At 42.5% G+C, this 12,248-nt stretch overlaps 1 protein-coding gene across 4 annotated transcripts in view; it reads right to left on the minus strand.

Moving 5' to 3' along the window:
- Positions 1-4,691: 4,691 nt before the first annotated feature.
- The window catches only part of RPP40 (ribonuclease P/MRP subunit p40), a 64,177-nt gene continuing 56,620 nt past the window's right edge, over positions 4,692-12,248 (minus strand). For 3 of the 4 annotated variants that reach the window (XM_056521079.1, XM_056521078.1, XM_056521080.1), the window contains 2 exons: positions 10,796-10,930; positions 4,692-5,067 (listed from right to left, as the gene is read on the minus strand). In XM_056521079.1, coding sequence (XP_056377054.1) covers positions 4,869-5,067; positions 10,796-10,930 — 334 coding nt within the window. In that variant the 3' untranslated portion in view covers positions 4,692-4,868. The remainder of the gene's footprint in view (positions 5,068-10,795; positions 10,931-12,248) is intronic. The other variant, XM_056521081.1, reaches the window with a different exon arrangement.

Here is a 12,248-nt window from a genome sequence, read left to right on the forward strand (position 1 = left end):
CGTCGCTGGAGACAGGCACAGGTAGGGAAACGATGGTGGGGGGAAATGAAAGTGAAAGTAAAGTGATCTTTACTGTGGCAACCACTAGGAAGGCCAAACTGCAACTCCCACTCTCAAAAAGCAAAAATATGTCCATTTTATGATGCCAACATAAAGTGCACATATTGTATTTGTGAATAAAAATAAAATTTATTGGGAATATCCATTTCCCTTACAAGTAGAGAGCTTCAAAGTTATAAAAATGCTACATTTTCAAAATTTTCATGAAATTTTGGGATTTTTCACCAAAAAAGGATGCAAGTAATGCTGAAAATTTACCACCAAAATAAAGTAGAATATGTCACGAAAAAACAATCTCAGAATCACAATATTAGGTAAAAGCATTTCCGAGTTATTAATTCGTAAAGCGACGATGGTCAGAATTGCGAAAAGGGGCTCAGTCCTTAAGGTGAAAAAGGGCTGCGTCCTTAAGGGGTTAAAGGGGTTATCCACCATAAGGTAATTTTAGTACATACCTGACAGTAATGGACATGCTTAGGAAGGATCTGCATTTGTCTTGGGGCTAAATGGCTGTGTTGTGAGATTACCATAACACTGTGGCTAGCTTTTTGTGAACCGGTATTTCCTGTTTGACTACAAATCCCATAATTCAATTTTTTTCCCTCCCACACATCAGCCACCCCACCCATTGAAACATAAATGAGCTGCATCCATTCACAAAGACCTGTGGTTTTCAATAAGGGTGCCTACAGCTGTTGCATTAGTTGCAGATTGATCCCTCTCCCACCAAGCTAACTAGTGAGGTCAGGTCTTGGCCGCATTGCAACCTGGGAAAATTCTGAGACAACAGTCATTTTGTATGCTGTTAAAAATAAATATTGGGGTGAAAATCACATAAGAATTGTGAGAACTAGTCCCCCTTCCCGTATTTGGCGCATGCATACTGGATGGCTACGAGCTGAGGCAGTGGGGGAGGTGCTAGGTGCCTTCATAGTGGGGGTTGCTGGTCAGCAGAGGATTAGGTCGGCCATGGAACGCAAACTGTTGCACGAGGTGAGTGTCTTAGAGGCTGAGTATGTCAGGAATCCCTCTCCTGAAAGAAAAGGACATGGGCTAAGGCTCAGCGATCTCTATTGGTTGTTCAGAAAGACAGGGTTCAGTTGCAGTTGGCGGATAGGGAGGCGGCCCTGTTTGAATTCGGGGAGAAAAATGGCAAATTACTGGCTTATTTGGCTAGGGATACTTGCCCTCCAGCCTCTATTCCCTGTATTATGGGTAGTGATAGGGTAGTGGTAACGGATCCTCAGATGATTAATTCTGCGCTCATTGTCATACTTTTTAAACCTGGAAATGACCCGATTTTTGCCTGGCTCATATAGACCTATCTCCCTTTTAAAGGCTGCTATTAAGATTTTGGCTAGAGTTTTGGCCACACGTCTGCACAGGGTTATTGGCACCATTATTCATCCTGATCAAACGGGGTTTATGCCAGGTAGAGCCACCAATGTCAATGTCAAGTGGTTGCAACTCAACATAGCGGCAGTGGTTCCCTGCGGGTGTAGTTGTTAGTCTGGATATTTATAAGGCCTTTGATTCGGCTTTGTGACCCTATCTTTGGGTGGTGCTGAGTACATTTGGGATTGGTCCCCGATTATGCACATGGGTTCATCTGCTATAGGATAATCCTAGGGCCCGCATTCGTACTAACCTGGATGTGTCTACCCCCTTTCCTCTGGGACGTGGAACTAGGCAGGGGTGTCCGCTCTCTCCTTTTTTATTTGCGCTGGCGATAGAGCCCCTGGCCGCAGCCATTTGCAGTGACCCGGGTATATGTGGTATTCCAAGGGGGTCCATTGTTGAGAATGTTTCCCTTTATGCTGACGATACTCTAGCATATATGGCAGATGCTGAAGGCTCGCTATTGTCCCTTATGGACCTTCTTGATAGCTTTGGTGCAGTATCGGGTCTGCAGGTTAATTGGGCTAAATCCTCCCTTATGGCACTCTCCTTGGGGGTCTCTCTTCCGGCAGGGGTGCAGGTGGTTCCTTGCTTTCAGTACTTGGGGGGTGGAGGTGACTCTGTCCCTGTTAGACTACATTCCTCTGAACTTGGAGCCATTACTGCACTCCACCGTGGAGCGACTGAAGGCGTGGGCCACACTCCCTCTCTCTCTGGCTAGCAGGATTAATATTTTTAAAATGATTTACCTTCCTAAATTTCTGTATCTTTTTCACCTGGCCCTGGTCATGCCCCATAAGAAATATTTTGCTGTGTTATGTGGTGCTCTGGGATCCTTCTATTGGCAGGGAAAGCCTCCCAGACTCAGTCGGGCCCTTCTTCAGGCCCCTAAGAGACAGGGTGACTTGGCTGCCCCTGATATCTATGACTATTTTATTGCCTCCCAGCTGGTTTATGCGGCATGGTGGATCGACCTGGATCTCTCAAACTCAGCAATGGCCCTGGCTGGTGCGATCATGGGGTCCTATGAAGCTTTGATGAATTCCCTTTACAGGTATCACTCTGGTTCTGCTTGTTGACTATTGCTAAGGTTTGGTCCGTGGTGTCGAGTAAGGTTCCGCAGCCTTTGGTATCTCCTAGGGCACCCTTGTGGGGGAACGTACATTTACCTCACCTGCATGGGTTACAGGAGGCCAGTTTTTGGGGCTCACATGGTGTCAAATTTGTGAGAACCAGGTTTTCCTATCCTTTCTGAACATGAGAGAATATTATGGCATCCCGGGAAGTGCCTTGTTTAGGTATTTTAAGCTCCGGCATGCGGTTCAGGCACAGTTTGGCTCCCTGACATTTACCCCAGTGTTCTCGGAGGTGGAGCTTCTTCTGGGCACCACGGATCTATCCAAACCTCTTACTCAGTCCTATGCCCTTCTCCAGTCCTTGGGACCTAGCCCTTTCTCTCTGGCCTTTCCTAAATGGGTGGAGGATATTCCAGGTCTCTCTGAGGGTCAATGGAAGGAGCTTGAGGGCTCTTATGCCACAGTGGTTAGAGGCAGGGATATGCTGATCCAATCTAGATATGTCCTAAGGTTATATTACACCCCTAGGCTCAAACGTATTGGACTCTCTCCCTCTGATTTATGCTTTAGATGCTCTTCGGAGGTTGGTACCTTCTTGCATGCAGTGTGGGAGTGTCCCGTCAATGCTGCCTTTTGGAGGGAGGTGATGGGGTTCCTAGCTGAACATTTAGAATTTCCTTTTATACTTGACCCTGGGGTGTGTCTGTTGGGGGTTATTAATGATCTGCTCTCTAGTACACATAGAAGGTTGCTGATCCGTTTTCTGCTGTTCTGTGCCCGTAAAGTGGTAGGGATGACATGGAAGGATACCTCCACCTCCATCCCCCCCGTTGTCCCGGTGGATATCTCTGGTGAATAAATATGTTCCGTTGTATCAGGTTCCATATCTTAGTCGCAAATGCCCTAAGAAGTTTGATAGGGTATTGGATGTTTCGGCTGACCCGCCAGATAGAGGGTCTCAGTATGTGGTTGCAGGTTGTTGCTGCAATTACAGGGTCGGGGCGAGTGTCTGTACGTCTGATTGTCTGTCTGTCTGTGTTAAGCCTCCCTTGGTTGGGTCTCCGTATTGCCCCTCTAATGCTTGGTTGCTCATTTTGCTGTACTCTCCCTTTCCCTCCCGCTACTGTTAGGCTAGGTTCAGACTACAGAATTTCCGCCTGCAATTTTGCTTTGAAATTGCAGGCGGAAATTCCGCTTGCTAAAATGTATAGTGTAGTGAATGGTTTTCCGTTCACAAATTCACATTTCGGAATTTGTGAAGCGGAAATTGTGAACGGACAATCCGCTTGGAAATTTCCACCTGAAGAAAGGCGGTGGTCTTTCTTCAGGCGGAAATCCGCGCGGAACACATTGCAGTCTATTGGAGACTGCAGTGTCCGCGCGGTCCTAGCGCCAACTGATTCAGCCAGCGCTGGCCGCACTCGGAATCTCCGGGGGGAAATTTTCTGCCCGGATATTCCGTAGTCTGAACCTAGCCTTATAATGCTGGTCATTGTGGCCTCCTGGGGATGCTATTGTCTGTGTTGTTTACCATGCCATGTTGGCGCAGTTTGTTCTTGAAAATTTAAAAACTTAAATACTTTAAAAAAAACAAAAATTGTGAGAAAACCTTCACACACAGGTAAAGACACGATATTATGAACTACACTAACTTTACAGCTCCTGTAGCATAGTCAAATAAAAAAAAATCCTGGAATACCCCTTTAACATTTTGGACATTTGCGCACGTCGAAACTAAATCTGTTTTATTCAACTATTTTTTACATTTTGTTTGGTAAAATGGAAAAAGTGGGGTAATGTTTTTTTTTTATTGGGGAAGGGGCTTATTAACTTTTATAAAAAAAAAAAAATGTTTTTATTTTTAAAACACTTTTGATCCCACAGGGGACTATTTATTGCAATCTTTGAATTGCAAATACTGAACAGTACTATGTATATGCATAGCACTGATCAATGTTATCTGCAATCTACTTCTCTGGTCTGTTGGAAAGCAGACCAAAGAAGAAGACTGGAGAAGCTGGCCAGAGGTGAGATGAGCTCCACCGGCCATCTTAACACATCGGACCACCCACTGTGCAATGCTGTGCGCATGTTCTCTAGGGGTTAAACACAAGTAAAAAAAAAAAAAAAAAAAAAAAAAAAAAAAAAATTAAACACTGACAAGTAAAGTTCTTTATTTTTAGCATGATCCATCAACTTGTGGCCTAGGAACTTACAAAAAAGAACAACATTTTCCATAGCAAATTGAACCACAGAATATAATAAAGTCTTTGTAAAATTGAAACCTATAAAAGACCAAAAAAAGTTCAAACAAATAAATAAATCTGATTCCAATTAGGGAGGGCAGCCATCATGTGTTCCAACAGCCATTTGCAGCCAATAGTCCTCGTTATTGAAGATGACAAAGCTGTACAAATTTTCACCACCTTTAAAAAAGTTGTGTTCACTTTCTCTCCAAGACACAGGACTGTCTGCAAAACCATGTACCATAAGGGACACCCACTGACTCAACTTTGGTTCACTGAAATAGTCACTGCAATAAAACAGGAAAAAGTGTGACAATTTTGCAGGACTTGTATTAAAAAGAAGATCATTTTAAAAACACAAGAGGCTGATATAATAAAATAAATAAATTAAAAAAAAAAGGTAAGAACAGGGAGGGAATTTATCAAAACCTGTGCAGAGGAAAAGTGGAACAGTTACCTATAGCAACCAGATTGCTTCTGTAAAATAAAAGAAGCAATCTAATTGGTTTGTATGGGCAACTAGTCAACTTTTCTTCCCCACAGGTTTTTATAAATTTCCCACTTTTTTTTATTTTTATTTATCGAAACCTGTGTAGAGTAAGAGTGGTACAGTTGCCCACTGCAACCAGATTGCTTCTTTAATTTTTTTATATGCCTTTTTAAAAATGAAAGAAGCAATCTGGTTGTTATAGGCAAATTCTTTTTCTGTATACAGGTTTGCTCTTTTTGAGTGTTGCTGTGTAAGAGGGGGCGTGAAAGAGGAGTTTCAAAAACTGTGATTATCTGTTGTGCGGAGTGAATCTGTGGAGTGGGTGCGACTGCCTATAGCCCACATTCTTATTTTGGGTAAGTTTTTCTCTTTTGCACATAGTGGGATAACTGTTAGAGTTTAAACACCCTTTTTCATTTTTTTTTTTTTTCTCTGTTCCACCTCTAGGGGGAGGAGGAGTAGATTGGGCACAGGTGTATAAATCTTAGCTTGGAACTCTTATTGAGAGCTTGCTCTTTCTGAGTGTTGCTGTGTAAGAGGGGGCGTGAAAGAGGAGTTTCAAAAACTGTGATTATCTGTTGTGCGGAGTGAATCTGTGGAGTGGGTGCGACTGCCTATAGCCCACATTCTTATTTTGGGTAAGTTTTTCTCTTTTGCACATAGTGGGATAACTGTTAGAGTTTAAACACCCTTTTTCATTTTTTTTTTTTTTTCTCTGTTCCACCTCTAGGGGGAGGAGGAGTAGATTGGGCACAGGTGTATAAATCTTAGCTTGGAACTCTTATTGAGAGCTTGCTCTTTCTGAGTGTTGCTGTGTAAGAGGGGGCGTGAAAGAGGAGTTTCAAAAACTGGAGTTTGAAAGCAGGAGGTTGAGATCGCTGTGAGTTTTCATTTTTGAACCCACAAGGTCTACAAAAAATTTTAAGTGTCATTTTGACTGTCTGTTTTTTTGTGAAATCCCCATAATTAGATGGCCTCCATGTTGGAAAATGCAGTCCAATGTACATCCTGTTCAATGTATGCAATCCTTGAACAACAGTTTGAGGGTGCATATTGTTGTGCGAGATGTGTGCTAGTTGTCCGTTTGGAAGCCCAGATACTGCATCTAGAGGGGCGACTGGCAACAATGAGAAGCATTAACAACATGGAGAGGAGTCTCCTGCTCACTGAGCAGGCACTCTCGGGAATAGAGGTGGGGGAGGACAGTGGGACGGAGTTGCAGGACAGTCAGGCAGTTAGCTGGGTTACAGTTAGAAAGAGGGGTAGGGGAAAAAGTGTCAGGGAGGCTAGTCCTGAACTGGCACACCCCAACAAGTTTGCCCGCTTGGCAGATGAGGGGGATGCCATTACAGAGCTAGCAGAACTGCAGCAGGATACCGCCTCTGACCGCCAGGGGGGTGTCTGCTCCAGTAAGGAGGGAGGGAGGAGTACAGGGCAGGCCAGACAGGTACTAGTGGTGGGGGACTCAATTATTAGGGGGACAGACAGGGCAATCTGTCACAAAGACCGGGATCGCCGAACAGTGTGCTGTCTGCCTGGCGCACGAGTTCGGCACATCGCGGATCGGGTTGACAGGTTGTTGGGCGGGGCTGGAGAGGACCCAGCAGTCATGGTACATATTGGCACCAATGACAAAGTAAGAGGTAGGTGGAGTGTCCTTAAAAATGATTTCAGGGACTTAGGCCGCAAGCTTAAGGCAAGGACCTCCAAGGTAGTCTTTTCTGAAATACTACCAGTACCACGAGCCACACCAGAGAGGCAGCGGGAGATCAGGGAGGTAAACAAGTGGCTCAGAAGCTGGTGTAGGAAGGAAGGGTTTGGGTTCATGGAGAACTGGGCTGACTTCGCTGTCGGTTACCGGCTCTACCGTAGGGACGGGCTGCACCTCAATGGGGAGGGTGCAGCTTTGCTTGGGGAGAAGATGGCTAGAAGGGTGGAGGAGTGTTTAAACTAGGGACTTGGGGGGAGGGAACCTACAGCAAAGAGGGGGAAGATAGTGTAGATAGAGAGGTGGGAATTATAAATGTACCTGGGGGTGGAGCGGAGGGAGGGGTTAGAATAGTTAATAGGAATAGGCTTCATAGGAAAATAAAACTTACACCCTTGAATCCCATTAACCCCAATAACATAAAGGATGGAAATGTAAAGTGTATGTTCACAAATGCCAGAAGCCTAGCAAATAAAATGGGGGAGCTTGAGGCCTTGATACTGGAGGAACATATTGATATAGTTGGGGTCACTGAGACATGGCTGGACTCCTCGCATGACTGGGCTGTCAATCTGCAGGGGTTTACATTGTTTCGCAAGGATAGAATGAACAGAAAAGGTGGTGGAGTCTGTCTGTATGTAAGAAGTGGTATGAAAGTCAGTGTGAACGATGCCATAGTGTGTGATGATTCTGAGGATGTGGAATCATTGTGGGTAGAATTACAAAAGGAGGGAAATACTGAAAAAATAATATTTGGGGTAATCTACAGACCCCCTAATATCACTGAAGAGATAGAAGTTCGGCTTCATAAACAAATAGAGAGGGCCGCCCGGGCAGGTACAGTGGTAATAATGGGAGATTTTAACTATCCAGATATAGATTGGGGTCCGGGGTTGGCTAAAACTACAAAGGGGCGACAATTCCTAAATTTATTGCAGGATAATTTTATGGGCCAGTTTGTGGAGGACCCAACAAGAAGTGATGCCTTGTTGGATCTGATCATTTCCAACAACGCAGAGCTGGTTGGTAATGTAACTGTGCGGGAAAACCTTGGGAATAGCGACCACAATATAGTTACTTTTGACTTAAAATGTAGAAAACAAAGACAGGCGGGGAAGGCAAAAACATATAACTTTAAAAAGGCAAATTTCCCTGGGCTGAGGGCTGCACTACAGGACATAGACTGGGGGGAGGTGTTCTCAAATACTGATACAGAAGGTAAATGGGACATCTTTAAATTAACTCTAAATAACTATACAGCTAAATATATACCAAAGGGGAACAAATATAAACGATTGAAACTAAATCCTACATGGCTGACACATGATGTTAAAAGAGCAATAAACAGCAAAAAAATAGCCTTCAAAAAATACAAATCTGATGGGTCAGCGATAACATTTAAACAGTACAAGGAGCTTAATAAAATCTGTAAAAATGTAATAAAAACAGCAAAAAATCAAAATGAGAGACAGGTGGCCAAAGAAATCAAAACTAATCCTAAATATTTTTTTAGATATATAAATGCAAAAAAACCAAGGACAGAGCATGTAGGACCCCTTAATAATGATAATGGGGAGGTTGTCACAGGCGATCAAGAGAAGGCGGAGCTACTGAATGGGTTCTTTAGTTCTGTATACACTATGGAAGAAGGAGCTGATATTGGCCAGGTCAGTGCTAGTAACACATCATGTAATGTACTGAACTGGCTTAATGTAGAGATGGTACAAGGTAAGTTAAGTGATATAAATGTAAGCAAATCCCCAGGACCGGATGGACTACACCCAAGAGTTCTTAGAGAGGTAAGTTCAGTAATATCTGTACCCCTGTTCATGATATTTAGAGATTCTCTGGTGTCTGGTATTGTGCCAAGGGACTGGCGCAAGGCGAATGTGGTGCCAATCTTCAAGAAGGGCTCTAGGTCTTCCCCAGGAAACTATAGACCGGTAAGTTTAACGTGCATTGTGGGTAAATTGTTTGAAGGACTTATAAGGGATTACATACAGGAATACATAGGGGATAATTGTATTATAAGTGATAGCCAGCATGGGTTTACTAAGGATAGAAGTTGTCAAACCAATCTAATTTGCTTTTATGAAGAGGTGAGTAGAAGCCTTGACAGAGGAATGGCTGTGGATATAGTGTTTCTGGATTTTGCTAAAGCATTTGATACTGTCCCTCATAGACGTCTGACAGGTAAGTTAAGGTCTTTGGGTTTGGAAATTTTAGTTTGTAACTGGATTGAACACTGGCTCATGGATCGTACCCAGAGAGTGGTGGTCAATGATTCGTACTCTGATTGGTCCCCGGTTATTAGTGGTGTACCCCAAGGTTCAGTACTGGGACCGCTGTTGTTTAATTTATTTATCAATGATATAGAGGATGGTATTAACAGCTCTGTTTCTATCTTTGCAGATGACACCAAGCTTTGTAGCACGGTACAGTCTATAGAGGATGTGCATAAGTTACAAGATGACTTGGATAGACTAAGTGTCTGGGCATCCACTTGGCAAATGAGGTTCAATGTGGATAAATGTAAAGTTATGCATCTGGGTACTAATAACCTGCATGCATCGTATGTCTTAGGGGGGATTAAACTGGCAGAGTCACTGGTAGAGAAGGATCTGGGTGTACTTGTAGATCACAGACTACAGAATAGCATGCAATGTCAGGCTGCTGCTTCCAAAGCCGGCAGGATATTGTCATGTATCAAAAGAGGCATGGACTCAAGGGACAGGGACATAATACTCCCCCTTTATAAAGCATTGGTACGGCCTCACCTGGAATATGCTGTTCAGTTTTGGTCACCTGTCCATAAAAGGGACACTGCGGAGTTGGAAAGGGTGCAGAGACGCGCGACTAAACTAATATGGGGCATGGAACATCTTAGCTATGAGGAGCGATTAAAGGAGTTACAATTGTTTAGTCTTGAGAAGAGACGTTTAAGGGGGGATATGATAAACGTATATAAGTATATTAATGGCCCATACAAAAAATATGGAGAAAAACTGTTCCAGGTTAAACCCCCCCAAAGGACGAGGGGGCACTCCCTCCGTCTGGAGAAAAAAAAGTTTAGTCTCAAGGGGCGACACGCCTTCTTTACCGTGAGGACTGTGAATTTATGGAACGGTCTACCTCAGGAACTGGTCACAGCAGGAACAATTAACAGCTTTAAAACAGGATTAGATACATTCCTGGAACAAAATAAGATTAATGCTTATGAAGAAATATAAAATCTCATCCCTTCCCCAATATCGCGCCACACCCCTACCCCTTAATTCCCTGGTTGAACTTGATGGACATATGTCTTTTTTCGACCGTACTAACTATGTAACTATGTAACTATGTAACATCTCCCCTATCCTGACAGCAAACAGAAAACTGCTGTCAGGTTCTATAACCCTAAGGCTAGGTTTCCACACAGGTATATTTTCTGGTGTTTTGTTTGGAGAACTGCCACTGCAGTTTGTTAATGAAAGCCAGAAGTGTATTCCCAGGAATGGGAAATATAAAAGAAAGGACTTATACTTCTCCCTTCTGCTGGATCCACTTCTGACTTTGGCTCAAAGACTTTGGCGGCAAAAAAATTTACATTAATACTGATAAAATATAATAATATAATTATATATATTATATATTCACACACACACACACACACACACACACACACACACACACACACACACACAACCTGTGTGTTAACCTAGTCTAACACTTCAGTGTGGGAGTACATGCCATGATTTACAGATTGTGTTTTTCTCTACCAAAAATAACAGGCTTTCGGAACTGAAAATATTTTGGATTGTTTGTGATGTCATACCGTAGCTGCTTCAACAACTGATGGATTTTCAATGGTGTTATGAATCCTGTAATTGTACATAAATGTGCTTGCTCGACTAAAATGCTAGGCTCCGGACAGCAAAAACTTGATATGAAGCTAGAAGACTCATTGTCACTAAAAGAGAACACCAAAATTATGTGAATATTCTTTAAATAAAGAATATATCTTTAAACATTATGGCAAGATTACTGTAAAAAAAAAAACATTAGGTTACTTTGACAGCTTAACCTGGTTGACCATATCTCTTCTACAAGAGTATGTATTCTAACATCTCAATTACTAATAATGGAAATGCTAAGGATAATCAGGAATAAAGGGGTACTTGAGGAAAAACCTTTTTTATATATCAACTGGCTCCAGAAAGTTAAACAGATTTGTAAATGACGTCTATTAAAAAATCTTAATCCTTCCAGTACTTAGCTGTTGAAGTTGAGTTGTTATTTTCTGTCTGGCAACAGTGCTCTCTGGTGACATCTCTGCTTGTCTCAGGAACTGTAGAGAGTAGAAGAGGTTTGCTATGGGGATTTGCTTCTACTCTGGACAGTTCCCGAGACAGGTGTAATCAGAGAGCACTTAAACAGATTTGTAAATTACTTCTATAAAAAAAAAATCTTAATGCTTTCAGTACTTATAAGCTGCTGAAGTTGAGTTGTTCTTTTCTGTTTAAGTGCTCTCTGATTACACCTGTCTCGGGAACTGTCCAGAGTAGAAGCAAATCCCCATAGCAAACCTCTTCTACTCTCTGCAGTTCCTGAGACAAGCAGAGATGTCACCAGAGAGCACTGTTGCCAGACAGAAAATAACAACTCAACTTCAACAGCTGATAAGTACTGGAAGGATTAAGATTTTTTAATAGAAGTCATTTACAAATCTGTTTAACTTACTGGAGCCAGTCGATATCTAAAAAAAATTTTTTTTCCTGGATAACCCCATTAATCTCTTCATGAGCATAAGTCAATATAACAAAGTGGAGAAGGAAACTGTGACAATGGAAAATAAAGCATTGACAATTGTGCTGAAGTGTACCTTCAATTTTTTGAAAAGGTATTGTAATCTTAGAAACCTTGATATTAGAATAATAAACCCATGATATGAAAATCATAGGGTATCCTAATGTTGGAAACCCCAGTGACCTGCTGCAAACTGTGGTCATACCTGAGAGCTAGAGTTTCTATTCAAGGGCCACCACATAGAAAATGAAACATTACACAGCACTACACTTTCTTCTGTCCTCGGCTGTTTATGAATACCAAGACTGTTTTTGAAAGACCTGGAAAAATGTTGTGTTGCCATGTTTTTAATAAAATGCTCCAGAGCGTGTTCTTGTAAATGAGTTGTGCACACATTCTCGAACATCGTTAAAATTGTTGGCTTCTTGAAGCCCTGAATTTGCTTTCTTGTCAAAGCTTTCACTATGGTTAGTAGTGGTGCA

This window comes from Hyla sarda, chromosome 5, assembly GCF_029499605.1.
Source record: "Hyla sarda isolate aHylSar1 chromosome 5, aHylSar1.hap1, whole genome shotgun sequence".
In the NCBI taxonomy this organism is placed as follows: domain Eukaryota; kingdom Metazoa; phylum Chordata; class Amphibia; order Anura; family Hylidae; genus Hyla; species Hyla sarda.